The sequence below is a fragment of the Thamnophis sirtalis genome, unplaced genomic scaffold (genome assembly GCF_051295495.1).
Source record: "Thamnophis sirtalis isolate CommonGarterSnake01/CBP01778 unplaced genomic scaffold, rThaSir2_p1.2 scaffold_13, whole genome shotgun sequence".
NCBI lineage: Eukaryota > Metazoa > Chordata > Lepidosauria > Squamata > Natricidae > Thamnophis > Thamnophis sirtalis.
The window spans coordinates 30,449,198-30,472,926 of record NW_028261393.1 but is presented as its reverse complement, the minus strand read 5'-3'; the positions used below and the strand labels follow the sequence as shown (position 1 = coordinate 30,472,926).

At 47.3% G+C, this 23,729-nt stretch overlaps 1 protein-coding gene across 17 annotated transcripts in view; it reads right to left on the bottom strand.

Moving 5' to 3' along the window:
* MACF1 (microtubule actin crosslinking factor 1) overlaps positions 1–23,729 on the bottom strand; it is a 362,565-nt gene that overhangs the window by 207,016 nt on the left and 131,820 nt on the right. For all 17 annotated transcript variants that reach the window (XM_087728267.1, XM_087728270.1, XM_087728280.1 and 14 more), the window contains exons 6-13: positions 12,648–12,814; positions 11,807–11,919; positions 5,848–5,954; positions 5,056–5,175; positions 3,159–3,254; positions 2,359–2,486; positions 2,105–2,198; positions 949–1,103 (exon numbers count right to left, since the gene is read on the bottom strand). In XM_087728267.1, coding sequence (XP_087584393.1) covers positions 949–1,103; positions 2,105–2,198; positions 2,359–2,486; positions 3,159–3,254; positions 5,056–5,175; positions 5,848–5,954; positions 11,807–11,919; positions 12,648–12,814 — 980 coding nt within the window. The remainder of the gene's footprint in view (positions 1–948; positions 1,104–2,104; positions 2,199–2,358; positions 2,487–3,158; positions 3,255–5,055; positions 5,176–5,847; positions 5,955–11,806; positions 11,920–12,647; positions 12,815–23,729) is intronic.

Here is a 23,729-nt window from a genome sequence, read left to right as displayed (position 1 = left end):
AAAGCCTTAGTAAATCCCCACATGGAATAATGCATCCAGTTTTATTTACTACATTACAAAAAAGATTTTGAGACTTTGGAAAAAGTGGAGAGAAGAGCAACTAAGATGATTAAAGGACTGGAGACAAAAACATATTGAACAAATCAGAGAGAGAAGCAACCTGGAATTAAGAAGAAACTTCCTAACAGTGAGGACAATTAACCAGTGGAACAGCTGGCCTTCAGAAATCGTGTGTGCTCAAACACTGGAAGTTTTTAAGAAAAAACTAGACAGCAACTTGTCTGAAATAGTATAAGGTCTTGAGGGTTGGACTAGAAGACCTCCAAGGTCTCTTCCAGCTCTATTCTGATTGACCGATTGAAAGGCAAGGTTGGCAGAGAATCACACGCATACATAACTGCAAACACAGTGCTGGAAACTTCCTGACCCTTTATTTATTTATCCCATTTATATGACCATCCATCTCATAAAAACTCTCTCTGGGTAGCATACAACAATCAACAAAACAACTATACATAAAAATACTAATTATTAAAATATAACAGATTAAAACATGAAAAAGTCCTTAACTTATGATCATAATCAAGCCCAGAATTATGGTTATAAGTCATGATTGTAAATTGAAGCATCACGTGACCAGACATGTCTTAGTTTGTGTGCTTATTATTTTGGGGCTTTATTGGGGTGCAGATATAACAACATTTGTACTTGTGTGAGATCGATTCTTGTGAGAGTGCAGTGCAGTATAAATTCAATCACTGAATCAGTCAGATGGAAAGTCACAGGGCATATCCAACCATTACACGGTCCTCCAACTGGACCAAGACCAGCCGTCCTTGGGAAGACGGAGGAGCCATCCTTTCCCCAGGCTTGAAATGCAACTTTATTTCGCAACTGTCTTACGTGCTCTTAAACGCTCCTTTCTAAATGCCCACAAACATCACTCACTTGAAGACCAGCTCCTCCACCTGGTAATAGTTCTCATCCCGGAGTATCTGAACATCCATCTGCAGCTGTCGGAGGAGTCCCTCACACTCCTGGAGGTACATGATGACATCGGATTCATACTGCACTGGCTGGCCCGACTCCAATTGGGCTTCCTCCTGGCAAGAGATAATTTAAGGTTCTTAAGGAGATTCTCTTTCTGTGATGCACTTTGAGGAAGATGCCCAAAACCTCTGGCAGAGGAACTGTACAGTCATGAAAAGGGAATTGATCCTAAAAAAAAGTGTCAGCCGGGAGTTCAGTGTGGTTCAGGTTTGCTTTCCTGAAGGATGTCTGTTATATCGGGTTAATGGATGAAGCAGACTCAGGCTAACAGTAACAACAGCTCTTTATTAAGGAACACTATATTCAATCCAGCAAAGTCTCTGTCTGGCAGCAGCCCTTTTATAGGGAGCTGTCAGACCTCTCGGCCAATCATCTTTGAGTATTTTCCCGCCAGATCAGAGGACCTTGGTGGAAACTACCATACTGTCTGTCAGTATGTAACAGTGTCAAAGACCAGAGCATTTTGGCACATGTAGCAAAAAAGGTTGCAGTAACAATAGCACCTAGACTTATATACCGCTTCACCGTGCTTGACAGCCCTCTCTAAGTGGTATACAGAGCCAGCCCTATGGCCCCCAACAATCTGGGTCCTCATTTTACCCACCTTGGAAGGATGGAAGGCCGAGTCCACCTTGAGCCAGTCAGAAACTCCTGGAGTGAGCACTGAGTTAGCTTGCAGTACTGCATTCTAACCATTGTGCTTGATAAAGGCAAGAGAGGAAAGTGGAAAAGGGGAGACAGTGAAACAAGAGGAAAGAGGAAGTGGGAGGAGGTAACCAGAAGACGGAAGGGAAAAGAGCAAGAAGCAACATATCAATGAGGGAAGCCTAAGGGAAAGCACAGAGGCCAAAGATGGAGCAAGAGAAACTTCACCAAGATCCTACCAGCAGGAAGCAACTGCAGGCAGACAAAGCAACTTCAAGCTACAGATTGTGGAATGCCTGACAGTCCAAGAGCATGGGGGACTGCTTCAAAGGCTTATGGCCCCCAGAGACCAAAGGTGAGACCACTCACAGCGGTTGTGTGGGAGGGAGGCCAAAGAGCAGAGACTTACTGCCTGCAGTGTGTTCCTTGCCAAGGTGAGTTTTTCCTCACAGCTGAGGGTCCCATTCTGAATCTTGTTTGCTCTCTGCAGCAGCAGCTCCAGTCTGCAAAATAAACCTCAGTCACTATTTCAAAGAGAATGGATGAGTCACTTCTTTTTCTAAGTAAAAGAAGGGATATTTATCTTTATAGAGTCTAAACCTCACAGAGGCAACACAGAGAAGAAATTTTCCCATCCCTCACACTGCCCAGCACAGGGGTCACCTTTCCACAGCTGGTCGTAGAAGCTTCTCACGCTCCAGCATCTCTATGATCAGCTTTCCCCACTCTTCCTCTACGTCGTTGGGATGGTAGCCCTGCGGCAGCTTCAGGCGTCCAAATTCAATCCAGACCTAGATTCAGACAACAGAGGAGGAGGAGCCGTTTCTCCTGAGCCTGACCACAGAACACACCCTGTACAAAGAGGTCCTCTCCTGGGCTTTGAGACCCAAACGATTCATTCTTTTGTCTAGGTTGAGGTGCAGCAAATGAGAATTGCCTTCCAGGAGATTCTCCTCTGCAACAACCAAATACTGTTTGGACAACATTTAGAAAGTCTTAAATAACTTAAGGCACAGCAGACACGGTGTAAATTCACTGAGCTGAGTTTGAGCTAAATTTCAGTCATTTCCACAGGAAACAACTAAGGAGCAGCTGCCAGAGATCAGGCCTAGAGAGAGAGGTGTGATTGTGACCACAGGATTTGGCAGAAGCCTACTTGGGGCAGGAAAAGGGCCTGATCCACCATCTTCCATAATCTTTCACACACACACCCCAATGGTCTTCCCAGGGAAACTGCTGGCCCCCCACATTTAGCACTATGAAGAGTTAGAAGAGAGACTTGGTTCATGCTATAAAACTTCACTAGGGATGGGGAGCTGAAGTCAGGGCTTACCTGTAACTCTCACTCATGTGCCAGATTTAAGGGAATGCAGAACTGAAATTCTGCGCCACCAGTCAAGCCAAGGTGGTCATTTGCAGTCCTTTTTTTAAGACATCTCAATACATCTATGCAAGTCTCTTACCTCCAGCAATTTGTATAACTCTTCAATGCTTCTTTTTTCTAACTGTTTTCTTGGGATTTCTGTTTCTTTAAAATGGATATACTGGTTATAAAGTGCCTGCAAAATGAGAGGATTTATCCATGAATCCTCTTTCTTAAAGAAGGCAAGAAAGATTTTAAAAAAGGAGGGAAATGCATCGTATTTTGAGCTGTGGAAGTTCTTAGAAGTAAGAAGTAAGATCATAAAGGGGAGCTTCTTGCTACCAAAGCTGGTGCTGCCTTTTGATTATTTGGGCCTGTGTTGACTTCCTGGCCTCCTCCCAATCTCTCACAGAAAACCAGACGGGGGCCTCATTCAGCAGAAGGTAACTTCCCAGGATTTTCAGCTCAATCCTTTCCCAACTTTTAGTTTCCTTCCTGCAATCCTGCTATTTCTTGTTGCCTTCCTCTGGACCATTCTTGTTCCTGACTCTAAACCCACAAGAACTCACATCCAGATCATCATGTGAGAGGCAATTGCAACACTCTTTAAATGTGGCTGCCCTTAATGCAGATAACATAGAAGCTGATGTTGGTGCAGAACCTACAGCCAGGCTGTCAGCTGGGGAAATCTGCTCCCACAGAGCGATGCTCATTGGATTCCACCAGTAATTTTCAGGATTCAATCAAAGTAGGGACTATACAGCCACACATGGCCTGCTGCCAGGATACATCATGATCTGCCTTATTATGTCTGAGGCTGCCTGCCCAGTCTAGATAGCTAAGACATTTTCTGCAGTGGTCCTTATATGGTGGATTCATATGCTGCCCTCCCCTTCTCACATTTCAGAGGTGCTGAAAACCTTTCCCCCCCTTTTTTCATGGGGCCTTTCACTGCAATGTGGAATTGTGGGCAACTATCTGTTTTATCCATTTTGATGTTTTAAGGTAGGCTTTAGATGACATTGGGAATCCCCTAAAGTCTGGGGACTGCCGTGGCCTATAAAATAAACCACCAGAGCCAACCCTTCTTAGCACTTAGCTATAGCAGGAGGAACCATGCAGCCAAATGCTTTTCAAAATCTTTCATTCCACTTCAGTTGCCAAGAGGAGCAGAAAGGTGACCCTCCCCAAGACACAGATTCCCTTTCCTCATATCCAAATACACCACTAATTCTGCTTCCTCTCACAGTTTCATCTCTCTGCCTCTAGCGACCCAGACGGAAACCCCAAAGGAAAGGAGAAGTGGGAAGTTGTTCCCCTCCACAACCACAGGCTTCCCGATGAGACTGTCATTCCTACAGGAAGACCAATGCCCTGCCTCTCCCCCCCCCCCCCCCCCAGTTCCAATACTATACTGGAATACTATACTGGAATACAATACTGGAACTCATGGTCTCCTGGTTTCTTTTTTCTTTTCCTGTCAAGTTTTTTTCATTTATATATAAGTATTTTGAATACAGTGCATTGTCCGAGCATACTATTTTACAATAGAAAAAAAGGTAACAGGAGACACAGAATATTATTTAAAGTGGAATAGGTTTTATCAATGTTAGAGATAAGAGATAGACAACAGGTGAAGAAAGAGTATTGTTTATGTTTAAGTAAAATATGAACATTATTTATAACTATATGTATGCTAATATATTTAACAGGAACATAAATGAGCGAATATAATTATAAATATGGTTAGAATTATTTTGTTATATCACTATTATTGCTATCAGTATATATGGTCTCCTGGTTTCTAATCTGGTGTCCTCATCACCGGATAACTGACTCTCTTGAGTTGGGATGCAATCCATAGCTAAGCTCAACCAAGGCCACAGAATCAACCACAATTGTATTTTGGATAGAAGGAGCTTCCACAAATGACTGTGCAGCAACTGAAATCAGGAGCCATTTCAGATCTGATAAGAGGAAAACTGGCCAGAACTTACCTTGAGCTTTACAGGGTTTTGGGGAAAAGATTTGTCACACATCTGTATCGTATGCTGCTTGATCCAGCTGATGAGTGTTTCTACACAGGTGTGATATTCTAACCATTTTGTGTCCACTTCCTACAAGAAAAAGGGGAAATTGAGGGCACTCAAGTGGTACTGGATGGAGAGGAAACACCAGGAAAAATCATACAGCCAAAGAAGAGCCATCAAAATGGGGCAAAAGAAAAAAACAGAGACTAAAACAAGCCCTTTCTCTTTGCCTTTGCAAAGGGGCTCAAGGCCAGTGCCAAAGTTCCAAGGCCCCCGAGAGATGGCTGGGAAGGATGGGGCCTCAGCACCAAAGGAAGCCAAAGAAAGAACAATCCTCCCTTCCTAAAAGCTGAGTTTCCACCAAGAAGCAGCAAGGAAGAGGAACGCATAGAAGCATGGCTGACTTTCTAACCTGACATCGGCCAGAACAGCCATGTCACAACTGCCCATTCCCTGCCAACACATCTCACACATTATGTAAATGTGAGAAAAGTTGAAGCAGGACAGCAACTTTTCCAATAATCTTCAATTCATTTAATTTAAAAAAAAAAGAAACACAAACTATCATTTCTTTTACTGTATAAGTCCACTATTTGTATTTCAGATGACCAAAGGCCTTGGCTCTCATATCAATATATTGCCTTTCTCCTTACAGGTACACAGTGATATCATTCACTTGGAAACAACGGTGGTAAGAAGTTGCAGAAAAACAAAATGTTGAGTGAACCCTCCAGGCTGAACAAAGGTAGCTAAACTTACAGTGGCACTAATTCCTTCTCCTCCCTCGGGGACTTTGGGGAAGGCATCATAAATTGAAGACACGTAAGTGATTACAGATTTTTCATCTGGTGAAGGGACATCAACATCTGAAAGAAAAGAAAAGAAAAATGACTTGTGTCTAAAGCTGTCTCCGAAGTGAGGCATGGGAGGAGTCACACATGGGTATTAACACAGCCCTTTTGCCCTGGAGACTGAGGTAAATCTTGAGGCCACACCTCTATTCCTCCTCTGACCTCCCAGATTAACCTCAGACTCTGGCCCAGAGGGAGTGTTTACCTGACTCTCCCTCACTTCAAAGACTTCAAGTTTTTTTCAGGAAAATTAACCCTTTTTTTACAGGATTACTTTCAACCCTCCTCTTCTGTGCTCCATGCTGCTAGCATCCCAAGCCTCACCACTTGCTAGCGTGTGCCCCAGACGGCCAGACAGCCATGTAAGAGGGGTAGGAGCCGCTGAGTCGCGCGGCTTACCAGAACGGCCAAAGGATCACCAGGAGGCCTTCGCAAGCATCGTAGCTCAGAAGATTCTGCAGGATCGTCGACCAGTGCCCACAAGCTTCAGAGGAGCTCAGACAGCAGATTGGCGGCCGCCATCTTTGTTTCCGCCATCTTGGAGCACATGAGTGAGTGCGTGGCCGGTGTACCTCCTACAGTCGCCGAGAGCACTCAAGAAGCTCTGAAGAAGCCGGAAGAGGCTTGGAACGGCCTTATCTCTGTCAGCAATCCAGGGAGAGCCATAGTTTTTGGTGCTTGCCGGCAGTTGGGCCGTGGATCGATGGCAGGGAAGGAGCGCGGAGGCTGAAGAGCATCGCACACATCAAATTGAGCCGGCAGAAGAGTGAGGAGGGGGTGATCGTCAGAATCGTGAGTAGCATGGCGGAGGCGGTGAGCAGCAGGGGTGCTGGGCCTAGATTCCCAGGGGACTTGGACCAAGGCGAGGGGACCTCTAGGGGGCCTCCCCCAGTCACCAGAGGGAGGTCCCCCACCAAGAAAAGCACCCCCAGGGCCCCTAGGAAGGAGACCTCCTGTAAAGGGGGTAGAGTTACCAGGGCCTCCACTAGAAGGTTTAGGGCCACCATTAGTCCATCACCTTCTAGATCACACTCCCCCCGCAGGCTCCCTATGCTGGAAGAGGCCCAGGTGGCATCCCCTGCTCCCCAAGGAGCTCAGGCAGAGGGCGCAGCTCCCTATCGCCCCGCCTCCCCCCCCCATCGCCTGCCCACCCATCTGAGGCTAGGGGAGATCCCTTTGGGTGCATGGCACCCAGCTCTGCCAGACACTGGCTGGCACTGCAATCCCCAGAGCCAAGGGAGTTCTTGCAACCCCCAGAGCTGCACCCATCTCTGCCAGAGCTTCCTGAAAGCTTCCAGGAGGTGTTAGCCAGAGCCATAGCCCAGGGAATTGCTTCTGGGATGAAACACCAGTCCCAAGGTTCCAGGAGTAGGTCTTCCCGGGACAAGTCCAGGAGTTACCAGGATCGTCCCAGGTCCTCTGCCACCAGAGAACCCAGGTCACCCTCCCCCTCTACTGCTAGTGAAGCTTCAGATTTAGAGGGGGGGGAGTTGAAGGAGGTGGGGTTTTCTGAGGATGAGGATGCCCAAGCCCCTGAAGCTCCCAACATCACCAGGCTGTTTCCCCCCTCCTTGTTTAGCTCCTTACTTCATAAGGCCAGGACCACAGCAGACCTGGACACCCCTCCAGAGCCCAGTCCTGCAACTGCAGTGTCTTTTCCCAATTTGGGGGGCAATGAGCGTAGGTTCTATAATCTCAACTCTACCTTTGCCCAAGCACTCCAGGTATCACTCTCTCACAGAAAACCAGACGGGGGCCTCATTCAGCAGCATTCAGCAGCCTGGCTTCGGCTTCTGCGGTGGTGACTGGAGACATAGCCAACTGTCTCAAGGCAAAAGACAAGAAGGCAGAGATGATCATGCGTAAGTCCTTCCTGGCAATAACCTGGGCTATTAGGGGGGCCACGTCCACATCTTTTTTCAACAGGTCCACAGTACTATGGCTGGAACAGCTGAGAAACAGGACTCCAGCCACGGAAGTACGTCTGCTACAGAACATTTCCAAGGTGCTGGCAGCCACCCAGTTTTTGGCGGACGTCACGCAGGATGCAGTTAAGTATGCTTTGCGAGATTTGTCATCCTCTGTAGCGTCCAGGCGCCTGCTGTGGCTGCGTCACTGGCAGGCGGAGTCTCATGCAAAGTGGCACCAGGCAGGAGCTGTCTACACCAGGGACAAGCTTTTCAGTTCTTCGCTGGATCCTATTCTGAGAGACCTCTCAGCGGCTTTCGATACCATCGACCATGGTATCCTTCTGCGACGGTTAGAGGAGGTGGGAGTGGGAGGCACCGTTCTACGGTGGTTTTCCTCTTACCTCTCTGACAGGTCGCAGTCGGTGTTGGTCGGGCGACAGAGGTCGACCCCTAGCCCCTTAAATGTGGGGTGCCGCAGGGTTCGGTCTTGTCCCCCCTCCTATTTAACATCTACATGAAGCCGCTGGGTGAGATCATTCGACAGCACGGGGTCAAGTATCATCAGTATGCTGATGATACACAATTATATCTTTCTGCCCCGTGCCTGATCAGTGTAGTGGCGGACGTGATGTGCCGATGCCTGGAGGCTGTTAGGATTTGGATGGGGGTAAACAAACTCGTCCTCAATCCCAACAAGACTGAGTGGCTATGGATGTTCCCCCCAAAGGATAGTCCAGATAGTCCATCCTTGATCCTGGGGGGTGAAAACTTACACCCCTCAGAGAGGGCACGCAATTTGGGGGTCCTCCTGGATTCACAGCTGACACAAGTTTCAAGGTTCGAGTGTCACCCCAGGTGCTGCTCTCGCTCCGTTGGTGGCTGACCCCAGCCCTAGACAAGGGATCACTTTTCAAGGAACCAGCGAGGAAGGTACTCACAACGGACGCAAGCCTGTTCGGCTGGGGAGCACACCTGGAGGCCCAGATAGCCCAGGGCCGCTGGACTCCAACAGACCTGCACAACAACATAAAGTGGTTGGAGCTCAGGGCCATCCATCTGGCCCTACGTCACTTCAAGACCACTGTGACCGGCCACATGTCCTGGTCTTGACGGACAATGTGGCAGCCAAGGCCCACGTGAACAGGCAAGGAGGCACACATTCCAAGGCCCTACCCGACGAGGCCCTCCAGTTGCGGAACTGGGCAGAAAGGAATCTTCAGTCCATCAGAGCGGAACACATCTCCGGGACAGAGAACCAGCAAGCGGATTGGCTCAGCAGGGTGACGGTCGACAACGGAGAATGGCAGTTCCATCCCAACGTCTTCCTACAGATCTGCGAGAGGTTCAGACGCCCGGCAGTGGATCTCTTCGCAAGCCCAGCAAACGCCCAGCTGCCAAGCTTCATATCAAGGTTCCCATCCAGGGGCGCCATAGACAGATGCAGATGGCCACCCGGTCTCCTCTACGCCTTCCCACACCTTCCCCTTATTCCCGGGGTTTGAGGAAGTTAGTGGCAGAGAGAGCAGAGATGATACTAGTGGCTCCCTTCTGGCCACGTCATCCCTGGCTAGCAGACCTGGTGGAGCTGCCCTGAGCTCCCCACTGGAGGATCCCCCCAGGGGAAGTGTCCCTGCACCAGGGGTCTCTGGAGCATCCGGACCCGGAGTGGCTCCATCTGACAGTCTGGCGATTGAGCGGGAACAACTAAGAGGAGCCCATTTCTCCGCGAAGGTCATTAAGACCATCAAGGTGTCCAGGATCTACAATGCCTCCTGGGTCGCTTTCACGGATTGGTGCCAAGCAAGGGACATTGTTCCAACTTCGACTTCTGTACCCCAGGTTCTGGACTTCCTACAGGAAGGTCTGGAGAAAGGTCTGGCCCCCAGCACCCTTAGGAGACAAATCTCTGCCCTCTCCACGGTCCTGCGGGGGTGGTGGTGGATTCACCGCCTTTGTCACAGCATCCGGTCCTATGGCATTTCCTTAAGGGAGTGGCGAATCTGAAACCCCCAGTGGTCCATTGATTCCCGACCTGGAACTTGCCCATGGTCCTCCAGTCACTGATGGAGGCACCTTTCGAACCCTTGAGGGAGGTTTCCCTACAATTTCTGACCCTTAAGGCTGTCTTCCTGGTTGCCATCACCTCAGCCAGGAGAGTATCTGAGTTTAACGCTCTTTCCAGCAGAGCGGATCTCTGCACCTTTCTGGAGAACCGGGTCGTCCTCAGGCTGGATCCCATGTTCATGCCCAAGGTCAACTCTCCCTTCCACAGGGTATTAGAGATAGTTCTGCCAGACTTCTGTCCGCAGCCCTCCAGGGATAGGGAAAGATCATGACACTGGCTGGATGTTAGAAGAGCCCTGCACATCTATCTGAAGTGCACGGCGCCCTTTAGGCGTTCAGAGGCCCTCTTCATCTCTTTTCAGGCATCTACCCGGGGAACCAAGGTTTCCCCGGCAGCCATTAGCAGGTGGATCAGAGCGGCCATCTCAAAGGCCTACTAGGCACGGGGATTTCAGGTCCCAGAGGGCATCACCGCGCACTCCACCAGAAGTGCAGCCACCTCAGCGGCCTGGGCCACCTAGGCTCCCATAGAAGAGATTTGCAGGGCTGCCGCCTGGTCCTCTCCCTCACCTTTCATCAGGCATTACTGGCTAGACGCTTACATCGGCCTTTGGGAGGAGGGTTCTTCAGGGAGTCTTAGACCCTCGGGGGGCTCAGGCCCATTGATCCCTCCCAAGGACATCTAGCTTTGGTATGTCCCATGTGTGACTCCTCCCACGCCTCATTTCGGAAACTGTCAGTTGGTCTTACCTGAACTGCATGTTTCGAAGTTGGGGTGGGAGTAGTCACTTCCCTCCCATTTTTTAGGGTGCATCGCGCCAGGGGCCTGAGTTAGTTTAGTGGTCAGGCAGGGCCAGGCAGGAAGGATGTGTGTGTGTTTTCTCTCTGTCCCTTCCTTCCAGATGCTCTGCTACGAACCATCGGTTAATCTGGGAGGTCAGAGGAGGAATGGAGGTGTGGCCTCAAGATTTACCTCAGTCTCCAGGGCAAAAGGGCTGTGTTAATACCCATGTGTGACTACTCCCACGCCAACTTCGAGACATGCAGTTCAGGTAAGACCAACTGACATTTTCACAATAGCATTACTTCACATTTCATGTAGAGGAATCAAGATTGTGGTGCGATCCACCATGGAATATAAAGACTCTTATGAACCAGGAAGATATTATTTTCTCTTGAACACTTCTGCCCTAAAGTGGTGGTTTTTTACATACAATGAATAACCTTCTCTCTCCTTCTTCAGCAAAGTAATTAAGAACAGAGTTCTTAACATCTACAATCTCAAGTTGCATAGTTCATAAGAAGCTGTATGGTGCATTGTTCAGACAGGAACTAAATGTAAGGCTCAGATTCTACAGGAATCAATGCAGATCTATCTTAATCCATTAAGTGCCTCCAGAAAGCCTGGAGGCCTTCATGCATCTTGGGGCAATGTTGACTTTTTAAATGGAAGCAAATTCTTAAAAGTGCTTTGGAAATCAGTAATGCTAGATAATAATAATATAACCAGTCATCAACATATGATCACAATTAAGCCAACAATTTGGATCATAAGTCATTGTTTTGTTATGCAAGGTACCCACATAATCATCTCACTCAACAATTACAATCCTAGCTTCTTCCCCCACTGCAGTTGTTAAGCAACCACACGGGGGCATCTCAGGCTGTGGGGGAGACCCTGGAAAGCCCTGTGACCTCTGATTAAACTTCTCAAGCAACCTCAGAATGCTGAGAAGTGAAGGAGGAATCTACCTGACTTGGAAACATGCTGCCAGTATTGTAAACCTAGTTGGTTTGGTCACTTCAACATCTAAACTCTCTTGCCTTCCAGAGCCCAACTTTTTCAACTTATCTCCATCAAATGCAACCTCCCGCCAATGTTCCCTCAATCACCTTCTGCATCCAGCAACCTGGTGACACCAAGCCGTTCAGCAATCTCAAAGGCCTGCTCCAGGTTCTCTCGGTTGCTTTGAATATAAACTCTCTCCATGTCCACAAGATCTGGTCTGGAGGAAACAGAGAAGCCAAACTATGACGACTCAGCATTTGCAAACAAGTGGTACACATCTGCTAAAGGAGACAATGAACAGCCTCTTCCCACATGGGGACACCTCTGTGAATGTAGATGATTTGCGAAGGGATGCCTGTCAATGGTTAACTTCTGAGGAGAGCATACTGAGAAGGCCAGTGTGCTGATGGCATCCTTCACTAACAAGGAAGGTCTTTTTACAAGAAAATCTTTGTGAATTGGTGGGGTGAAGAGGTGGGGAAGCACCCAAAGTTCTGGTGTCACTACAGAAGAAAGCCCCTCAACGACCCTTCAGTAGTACCCTGGGGTGTAGCTGTAGTAATTGATCCCAAATTCTTTATGGCCTCTACGCAGAACCAGGTTAAGTCTATGGCAGCAAAAAAAAAAGTGTGTGAGCTGGCAGCCTTTTAGTGTGTTAGTCTGCAAAATATGCTTCCAGACTGTTTCTGGTTGCATACAAAAAATATTTCAATAAAGGTTGAAAAAAATAAAATTCAACAAAAGGTTGAATTCAATAAAACTGGTTATTCAGAAAAAGTGGCAAAGAAGAACATTGGATTTTGTTTGGGACATCAGTGACAGTCTGGACAGTTTAAATATCCAGGTGCAAAATACAAATAAGGCTCATTCCAGCATTAGAAGAGTTGCCTATTTTGGACAAATTTTCCTGACATGGTTGAGATGGAGGAGAGGGCTTCTACCTACCGATATCTATGGATGACAGCATTGAACATCTTCCCGTCACTCCAACAGGAAGAGAAGTTGGTGCACTTGAGTCCCACGTAAACAGCCGTTACTTTCTGTGACCACAAAAGCAGCTTTTCTTTAGCAGACATGTCCCCAGACTCTCCGCTGATGTAGATGTCAGAGATCTGAAAGACAAAAACAGGTCCATGAGGTCTTCAGATCGATACCCACCTGAACAGCCCATGTTCTAGTAGCAGAGGAGGCCCCACCATGCCCTGATGACTCCTGAGGTTGTGAGGCAGATGGTTTGTGTTGGGTGATTTTTTTTTTCCAAAGGGGAAAATTAGATGGATTCATGTGATGGGACTCTTTGGGGCAATTTTCTTCACAAAATGCAACAAAACAAGAGAGAGTTGTCAGCTGGAAGAGGAGAAAATGTGATGCATTACAATATACAAACGCTACCAAGCCCACCCAACTGATCAAGCTCAAAGAAGCAAGAATTATTCGGATTTTAGAAAGGTCTATTTAATGTTAGATTGGGGTAAAGGCAAGGTCTTGGAAACCACAAAAGGTTTCTGCCCCTGCCCTCATTTATTTAAGGTGGAGTTCATCGAATGCTTTGAAACAGTCCTTCCCAGGTTTCCTCCTATCTGAACTAAGCTGCCAATGATGAGATAAGCCATCAAGAGTTTCTCAACTGCTAATTTCTTGCTTCCATCCTTTCCTCCCTCTGCACAATCCTAGCTTTTATTCTTGAATAAAAGGCTAGGTTGCAGCTCATAAGCAGGTGCCTCCTTTCCCCCTGAAGAACCACAGATGAAGCAGGGACACTGAGTGAGAAAGAAGCAAGGTCTGGCTGCAGGAAACCCAAGCCCTCTTCTGCTGAGACTCAAATGACCCAGAGCTGCCCATTTCAACAGAATCTGAAGAGAGGATGGAATTAGGATCTCCTTCACCCAGAAAATAAATCACAGATCAAAAAGCAGAAGTTAAAAAATTACCAAGCTGTTTTCTAGTCTTGTCCAAATGGCCAGGGCAAGCCATCCACTACCAACCTCTTCCGACTTCCTCCAGAACGTCATCAGCAAGCAGAGGAATGAACAGAACATAAAACATCCTTTCTGGATGCAAGGAAGCGCATAGAGCCCTTCAGTTGGAAGCATGGATGTTTCATGGGGAATATGCTTTACAAAATGTATGGCCAGGCTAGGAGGTGTCCAGTGGTCCTGGATTTCAAAGAATCTCCTAATGTCCTTAAAAGCAGCTATATGGTTAGCTGTATCAGATTTCATAACCCCTAGCTACAATGCAGCAGAGACTTCAAGAAGTGGCTATTGCTAGATCAGTTGATTTGGTGCAAACAATCTGCCCGATACACAACGCAGAAACCAAGCCCTATAGTTTAAGATTATTTAAGTCCAGAGGTTTAAATCTTAAACCTCTTCCTCCTGCTTTTTTGAGTCAGCAGGCTTGGGGCTGTTCTTTTCCCAACCTTGAGATTGTATTGCTGACACAATTGCTACCTGGTCTAAGCAACACTATTTTGGCCCCTACTGGTTGTGTGGACCAAGCAAACCAGCCCGGTGACAGCTAAAGTCACTCTTCCCCTCTCCTTGGTGAGTGAGTGAGTCGACCTGGGTATCCCTTTCTCCCACAAGAAATGCAGCTGACTTAGGGCCCTACCAAATCTTTCCAGTTGCAGCTAAGGGTGGTCCAGTGTTGAGCTGCAACCCTCCAATAGTTCTGACTCCCCAGCTGCTGCCTGGCATATGCAGATAAACCAATGAGGACTCGGATCTCTCCAGGATGCTTTCTGCTTTACTTTTCCAACTCTGATACCACTGGAGCTCATTCACAGAATTGAGGGAGAACGGTATCAACAGAGGAGGAACATAAACATGATGAAGTGTTATCTGTTAGAGATCCAGACTTAGACAATACAGTGTATAAATATTTGGCAACACGATCCTGTTGCTGAATCAATTAAGTTATTTATAGTCTGCTGTACAAATTGATTTTCCAAATGAGCATATATTACAGGAAAACTTATTCAAGCAAAAATTATTACTACATTAAACATTAGCACACAGGAGAATTATAACTAGAACAATACTATATGGTCATCTGTCATAAAATACTTCCAAGATAAACATTCCCCATTAGGCTTTTAACCAGGTTCAGTACTAATCCAACAATCAGATACAATTAATGATTGTTTATAGACTCAGAAATCATGGTTTGAACTGTTTATGAACAGCAGTCTTTTCCCATAACAGTTAAGTGTTACATCTTCATTGAATAAACAACTGTGAAAAGGGGGGTAGTTTATTACTCTCACTACAAAATACACGAGGATGAATCCAAACCCTGCTATCATTAGAAGTGACTGCATACATTTTGCAGAACAAAACTTTCCTTAATCATAACTTGTTCAACAAGCCCGAGTTAAATGTTGTCCTACCTGGGCTTATCTAGGGGAGCAAATCCTAGATTTTTGTGGTACAATGGAGTCTGGATTCCCAGCAGGGAGGGACTGCATTTCAGGGGACCAAGAGACAGCAAAGTTGAGATGGGTTGGGAGGAAACGGGCTAAGACAGCTCCTCCCTAGAAATTCTCACAATGTATCCCAATAATACAACATTCCCAAGTAGATTTCTATTGACAGGGGAGAAATACTAAATGAAACTATTTGGAAGTAACTTTGTATATGTTTTTTCTTGATTCTTGGGGCCTGACAATTTTACTGCCAATAGTACCCCACCTTGACAGTATCCTCTGCTGCCCAAAAGGTCAACCTGTTCATGTTCCAGACATCTAAAGCTTCCCAAGAAGAGAAAGCGGGAACAGGGTAAAGCAGAGAACAACATCAGCGCTTGGACTCCCCTCCCCATCTTGCTCCAGCCTTGGTCCATGCAATGGAGCCCTCCTCAGACCTGAACTTCTAGCACGGAAGGCGCTGCCTGGTGTGCCAAGGAGGCTGCGAGGGAGGGGAATGGCTCCGGGATTCAGAATGGATGGCCTAAGTAAAGGCTGAGGTTCTTGGGGTGCTGCGAGACAACCATCAGGCTCCCCTGTCGCCAACGCCAAATCCGCTCTCTACCTGCCTGCATCCTTTTTGCACAAACTGTCCAGAGCTGGCCTAGGAAAAGCGGTGGCCCAGTGACCCAATTCTCAACAAGAGAGAGAGAGAGAAGGAGAAGGCTGCCAGCCACTTTTGAGAAGTAGGCAGCCTTTCAGGCTGCAGAGGAGTGCCGACAAAAGAGGTGAGGTTCCCATCACTCAGCCGCTTGTTAGATTTTCACTAATTAAATATGTGGAGAAAAGGCTATGCGTGAACAGGCAACAACATGATTGCGCTGGAAGGAAAAGCCCATTCGTGTTTTCATTTCAGAAAAGTCACTGCGGGGGTTGGCCGGTTCAGAGCAGCTTCTCCCAGGAAGGTGGATGCTGGTGGGACAGACCAGGACAGCTGTCCCTCACTTCTCCAGAAGGCCAGATTTGGGGAAAGGCTGCCTTAGAGGGTCTCTGGGGTTCTGCTTTTCCTCACCCGGAGACTTTCACTTCAGGACAGGATGTAACCTGGGGAACCAAATTGCCAGTTCGGGACACATAACAATTTGGCAGCAAATTCTTCTGCTCCAGGGCATCACAATTTTTGTCTGGCCTTGTTAAGCAATAATTGGCTCAAACTCTGCCTCAGCCGGCAGTCAGAAGTGGGTGTCTCTTGCCCAACCTCATCCCTGGAGATATTTCAGTCAGTGAGTGTTCTCTGAGCCTCCTCAAGTCAGATAATTTACTCACTTCTTCCTTTCTTTCCTACCAGTTCTACTGTCAACTGGATGAACAAGAATTTGACTTCAAAATGTATTTTAAAGGATTTAGATTTAGATTTAGATACTTTATTTGTATGCCGCCCTTTTCCCTGAGGGGACTCAGGGCGGCTCACAATTCAGGGGGAAGGAGGACAAACAAGTTACAACACGAAAACAATACATCATTAAAAGAGCACAACAGTCATACTATTCGAGTGGGGTTGAAATCTTTAGCCCCAGGCCTGTCGGGACAGCCAGGACTTAAGGGCTACGCGGAAGGTCTGGAGGGTGGTGAGGGTACGAATCTCCACAGGGAGTTCGTTCCAGAGGGTCGGAGCAGCCACCGAGAAGGCTCTCCTCCAGGTAGTTGCCAGCCGACATTGGCCGGCTGATGGAATTCGGAGGAGGCCTAATCTATGGGATCTTATTGGCCTAGTGGAGGTAATTGGCAGTAGGCGGTCTCTCAAGTACCCAGATCCAATACCATGCAGGGCTTTGTAGGTGACAAGTAGCACCTTGAAGCACACCCGGAGATCAACAGGCAGCCAGTGCAGCTCGCGGAGGATAGGTGTTACGTGGGTGAAACGAGGTGCACCCACGATCGCTCGCGCGGCTGCATTCTGGACCAGCTGAAGTCGCCGAATACTCTTCAAGGGCAGCCCCATGTAGAGCACATTGCAATATTCCAGCCTAGAGGTCACAAGGGCACGAGTGACTGTTGTGAGAGCCTCCCGGTTCAGGTAGGGACGCAACTGGTGCACCAGGCGAACCTGGGCAAATGCCCCTCTGGTCACAGCTGACAAATGGTGTTCAAAGGTCAGTTGTGGATCCAGGAGGACTCCCAAGTTGCGGGCCCTATCTGAGGGGCGTAGTATTTGACCCCCCAGCATGAGAGATGGAACACTTGGCCAATTAGTGGGAGGGAAGCACAACAGCCACTCGGTTTTATCTGGAGCACAGAATTTTGGAGAAACTTCCTGGAGGGTGAATGTGCTTGCCCTAATTTGTTGACAAGATGGCTAACAGAACATTTGTTGTGGGTCTACCTGCTATCACAACATCATCTCTTCCTTTGCTTCCACTCAAACCACAGGGAAGGGGTCCTGGGTCTTGATCCTGTGGGGGACCATGCCAGAAACTAGAGAGAAGCAGGGATCCTGGGGCAGGGAGTGGTCTCGTGGTTGATCGAGCCCAGCTTGTTTTTCAATCAACCCCTGACCAAGGTGGTTCAACCTCTGGCTAATGCAACTGGTGAAGGGGAACCCACCAACACATTGGTGACTGGCTCCACCCTTGAGTTGCCAAGAATCTTCTAACCCTGCCTTCCTGTCACATAAATTCTCCATTCTTCATGAGTGGGAACAGATCTTGGCCCTCTTCAGTGGAATACACCAACAGGAAATTTGCATTATATTTATTTATACAAAACCCTCAAATCTGCCCAATGTATAGACTTTGAATAGTTCTGTTAACAATGACAATTCAAAGATAAACAGTCTCAGCACACATTGCAAAGGCTGTCCCTGTCTGTCATCAGGACCAAATAATCAGCAGGAAAAGATGAACTTAACTCCCTTCAGGAAGGACAGTGGTGGTGGTGGCGGCAATAAGGGAGTGTGAAGTTGAAGAGGTTCCACAGTTTGAAGCCACCACTAAGAAATAACACCTGCACTTCTCAGAATGCAGACCCTCACCTCCCCCTCCCCCCAAGATGGGAGAGCAGAGGCAAAGAATGGGCCCTGGAGAAAGGAAAACATTCCCACATTACAAACTGGCCTTCCATAATCCAAGAGTGATTTTCCATGTCATAAAAACCTAAATTTCCTGCATGCATGACTGGAATGGGTGCAATGGTCGATCAAGAAAGGGGCAGTGGAGTTGGCATCAATGGGAGGGCTTGGAAGACCATAGGCTGGAATAATAAAATCCTTCTACAAATCAGTGGCAAGAGGCATGTGCTGGATTGTGTCAATCTCTGCTTCCCCTCATCTTAAAAATTATACTGTAATCCAAACTGCTACCAGCTCCCACAGGAGGAAGGGGGCTCTTTAGCAAGGGACAAAAGAGTCTGTTTAGGTAGCAGTTAAAGGACTAAGAGAAAAATCTGGGGAATCCCATGTTCTACTCCTGCCTAGCCATGGAAACCTACTGGATGGTTGTGAGCTGGAACCCTCTCCCCAGGCAGGCAGAGGGATGCAGTGAAGCCGTTCAACCAGGAGCAAGGAGACCCAGGCCCTAGAGCTCTCTTAGGCACAGATGCCAGCTGGAGATAGGGGGCAGGCAGTCAGCCAAAGAAACAAGAGATGAGCAAACCAATTCCCCAAATACTGCCAAGGAAATTGCACTGGTCTCTCCATACATCACCAGGAGCCAAGACTGATCAAAAGGGCCACCTCACACACAGGGACCAAGAGGGAAGGGAACTGTGGAAGGTTTACAAAACCACGCATGGGAAAAAGCCTCTTCCCTCCCCATTTTGAAACAAAGTACAGGAGAATTTGGGACCCACAGAAGGAAATCATACTTTATTCAGCAGCCTATTTGGATGCCCATGGAAGGATCTTTTCAGACATAAACCTTCCTCCCCAGCCAGCTTGCCCCATGGCTCTGGGTAGAAGAGGGGCAGCCATAGCTCAGCCAGCCTGAACTGAGGGACACGGATTCTGCCCTTGGCAGCCTAACATCTCTTCCCCACCTCCAGCCAAGAGGCAGAAGAGAATTAAATGGCTGCTCTCTATCTCTCCAAGAAGCTTCCAAGACATTCCCAGAGAGGTGCGGCGGCTGGGGCTGGTGGCTCCAGCAGCAGGTCTGCCCTTGGCATTATTTTTATTGGAGGAATATGATGAACTGAACTGTAAGGAAAAGGAAGCGCCTGGCTCCACATCACGCAGGGAGCATCATGTGAGAGTTATCTTGAACACCTGGTGCACAAAGGTCATAGAACCCTTGGTGAGAAAGAGGTGCTACTTCCTTGTTTTCTAGCCCAGATGCCCATTTCAGGCCCCAAAAGCCCCATATGTTTTAAGAACAAAAGCAAAATTCTCCTGCTCCAGACAGTCAGAGCAGGGCAAGGAAGCCCTAAGGATGGGGATGAAATAGATCAGATATATAAATGGCTCCTTTCTCTGTTAGAAAAAAAGCTTTTCAGAAGAGCAAAGTGGGAAAATTTTATGTTTAATTGCTGCTCTTCAAAAAAATGATATAGCCTTGTTTATGATCATTCATAAAATTCAATGTTTACATAAAATATAGGAAACCCTAAACTAGTTAGAGAAAAGTAATTTCACATGATCCCCCCCCCCAATAGACAAAAGAATAATTTAATGTGGGGGCCTGATTCAGGCTACATGCAAAGAAAATAGCTGCTTTCCCACCACAAGTGCAATCACAAACTACCTAAGGATATTTTAGCCAGGTTTAGCTTGTGTGAATGCAATTATTCAGTTCCATTATAAAGTTATATTTTGTTATAAATTAGAAAGTTAATTCCATGATGAAAGCCAGTCAGAATGCATGCTTGTTTGGATAGCATAAGAATTCTAAAATGAAAAAGAATCCTTTTCTTTCCCCTTAGAAATATTATTCACATCTGCTGGTGCTTGGTAGAGACTTTTAAAAAAGATGGTGAAAATCAGCACCCTCAAATTTCTTGCTGTTATGGTTGCAAAGTGAGTTGGAAGTATAAGCAGTAACATTTCATAATCGGGACTCTGATTCGGATGGACTGATTTCTAAAACTGGAACCAAGTAGCCTTCTGAGATTCCGTGGCACAACAAAACCGCGCTCGATTAAAACGCGCCCGATTAAAGCGCGTCGCTGACGTCATCAACAGGGCGACAACAGCGAGCGCGGAGAAAGAAGGGCGCTTTAAATAGCGCTTTGAAAGCAAGCCGATTCAAGTTAAGGTAAGGGTTAGGTTTAGGGTTAGGGTTAGGGTTAGGTTAAGGGTTAGGATTAGGTTTAGCGTTAGGTTAAGGGTTAGGTTTAGGGTTAGGTTTATGGTTAGGTTAAGGGTTAGGTTTAGGGTTAGGTTTAGGATTAGGTTTAGGGGGGTTAGGTTTAGGTTTAGGGGTTAATTTTAGGCTTAGCGTTTACAGCGTGCTTTTTTCTCCGCGTTGTTGTCGCGCTGTGATGACGTCAGCTACGCGGTTTCGTCGAGCGCCCTTTAGTCGAACGCGGTTTTGTGGTGGAACCCTGAGATTCTTCAGCTGGCTAGGGAATTCTGGGAGTTGAAGTCCACAAGTCTTAAAGTTGCCCGTGTTTGGAAACCCCTGCCTTAGTGAAAACCACACAAGCTCTCTCTTCTGAGGTTTCGCCTTGGGATGGAAAGGGTGGGAAGCTAGGGAGGCTGCAAAGGGCCGGAGAAAGGACCATCTGTCCCCATCTCACTGTTCCACTGCAGCCTCCCTGGCTGACCATCCTTCTCGGTCTCAAGGTAAATTCCTCTTGTGACTGAACTGATGTGTGAGAGGTCTGGGAAGCTGTAGTTAGCTAGACAAAGGAATGCACAATGACAAACAAATACTGTCACACCACATAAACCACCTTGCTAAAGAAGAATTGTGAAAATGCCACATTCCAGCATGTGAACCTAATAGCAAAATAAATGTTTACCTGATTTCAAGTACAAAATCCAGTTCAGCCAGGGCCCAATTTCTCCTGTAGCCACTATTCTCAATGCCTAAGAAATTACTGTTCTGTATCCACTTGGCATTTAAAAGTTCCAAAAAGTCACCTTAGAAACAGAAAAAACTTTTTCTATCTTAATGCATTCATTCGGTTTTGATAGATAAAAATTCCAAGGGATCTTCCCAAGTTCCGAAATACTCAAACTGGTCTATGTTGTCAACCAATCCAGATGCAAAAATGGAATTTGCTCAGAAGTGGGATGCTCTTACCAGATCTGAACATTTAACTAAAGAAGAGCTCTGTAAGAATTTCTGAACTGAGTTGGCACTGTCTTTTCTATTTGCAGTGACTACATCTCCATGAAGGCTGAAATCCAGAATGGCGGCGTTTTCAGGTCCAAGCAAAACAAACCATTTGGCTGAGGACTTGCCAAATTCACCTATGAAAGAGAGCGTGCAAACTAGGACCTTTAAATCCAGCACAATTTTCCTCTTCCTATTTATTTTACCTTTGAAAGTAGAGCAATCCTTCTTTCTCTAAGGGGCCTCCCTATTGCCTTCTGGGATGCCCCCAATGCTCTGCTGTAGGAGAACTACAGTCACCAATTGTGGATCTCCAAGAAAGTTTTTCTGGGAGGCCTCTGCCTTCACGAAAGAAATTCCAAGAGGCCTTGGCATCTCCAGAATACTGACATGGGAACAGCTGGATGATGTTTATGATCTCTTCAGAAACACCCAGTAGCAAACCTGCCCGTGCCAAGGGGCAGAAAGCTAAGAGGAAGAAGAAGAACTGGAAAGCTGTTTTGGATGCTACCAAGTAGCCACTGGGGAAGAGGAACAGACCTAAAATTTGATGGCATTTCTCCTTTCTCTGATCTATTTTACCTGCTTGTCAGTCTTGGATACTTAAATGGAAAAATATCAGTGAGGAAGGAAAGACTCTTACCAGCCATCCAAGTAGGTTACCTCATCAAACTGGTGAAACAGACCAGACTCTAAGCCACCTCGCTTTCTCACAAGCACAGGGAAACTTAAAAATCAAACAAATATATGTAGTAAATGAGATGGAGAAGAAACCAAGTTAGCTTCCAGGATTGTGTGGGACTGGAATCTGGGTCCTCCTGGGCCAAGCAAGTGACTTCTTCTCCAATCCTCCACACTGGACAAAGGGTCGGGTGTGGGGGAGGCTAGAATCAAAGGAGACAGGCTTAGTATCTGGGTCTTCTTTTGATTTAGGTAAAGAACTGTTGGATGTTAAGTGAATTCTGGTCTACAAGAACACTTCCAGCCCCACATGTCTCCTTTCTATAACCTCTGCCCCTTAAGAACATTTTCAAGTTTAAATTCCATCTAACAAGAAATATGTTGTGTTATTCTTCTTTAAATAGCATTATTCCTGAAAAGCACATATCAGCTGGGTGATCTATGCGGCTGCTGAGCTTCAAGACTGGCTCTGAGGAGTCCTTATCCATGCTGCTCCATCATCCCCTACTTTTCCCCCCACTGGAAATTTGCAACTATCACCCTTTGGGAATGAAGAACCTGCTTTAAGACCTGAACAAGAGGTTCAAGCATTCTTGCACATGACAGAAAGTCAACAGAAGCGGCCAGTTTGGCCACAGAGACAATGAGAGCTTGGAATGGCCTCAGCTCTGCTCCTCAGAGCTGGCTGTGAGTCTCCAGACCTCTCTTGCAATCTCTTGCTCCTGGCTGTACATGTGAGGGCAGATGGAAGGCAAATCCCAGAACACCTGAAGGACACAAGGCTAAATATCTTCGTTGTAGAGTCAGACCAAGCAAGGTAATATCCTTTCCTGCATAGTTAATTCCATATTAGATTATTCTGGAGGGAGACATTCACAAAGAGAGTTGAGTGGCCAACAGCCCACACTATCTTTCAGCATCAACATTTGTTTCAAAACTTGTTCTAAGCATCAGGGCTCAGCCCAGCATATCCGTGTTTCCCTCAAGTTAAAATATGTCCCATCACAAGATACCACCCCCTCTCAAATAGATCTAAGTTGAAGAGACTAAACATCTTTCTCCTAAAGGGACAGAGAAGTCTGAAACTGCCACCCCTGCGAGATGGTCAGTGAAATGTATCATCCCTCATCTTTAAAAGAGAGGGTGGGGACTCATGATCTAAACCAGTGGTCCCCAACCTTTTTATCGCCGCGGACCAGTCAGCCTTTGATAATTTTACCGTGGCCCACTGAGCGCGTCGATGACCAGCGCTAGTAGCGTAGCCTTGCGCAGGCGCAGTTCAGTATGGCTAGCGTAGATAGTGTAGTACAAACTGCGCCTACGCAAGGCTACGCTACTAGCGCTGTCTACGGTAGTCCTACGTAGCTGCGCAGGCGCTCTTAGGTTTTTTTCAGGAATCGGCCAGCGCTGAAGCGCTGAAAAGGAATGAGAAGGGCGGCGCTGGACACAGGGGGGCGGTGGGCCGCTGGTGACGTCAGAGTGCCACCAGCGGTCCAGTAACACCCCTTGTGCCAGTTAGCCCTAATTTGCATACAGAAAGAAACTATGGCCCCCGGCCGCTGCAGCGATCATGGCCCCCGGCCGCTGCGCGGCCCGGTGCCAGGTACTCCACGGCCCGGCACCGGTCCGCGGACCGGGGGTTGGGGATCACTGATCTAAACCATGTCTGAG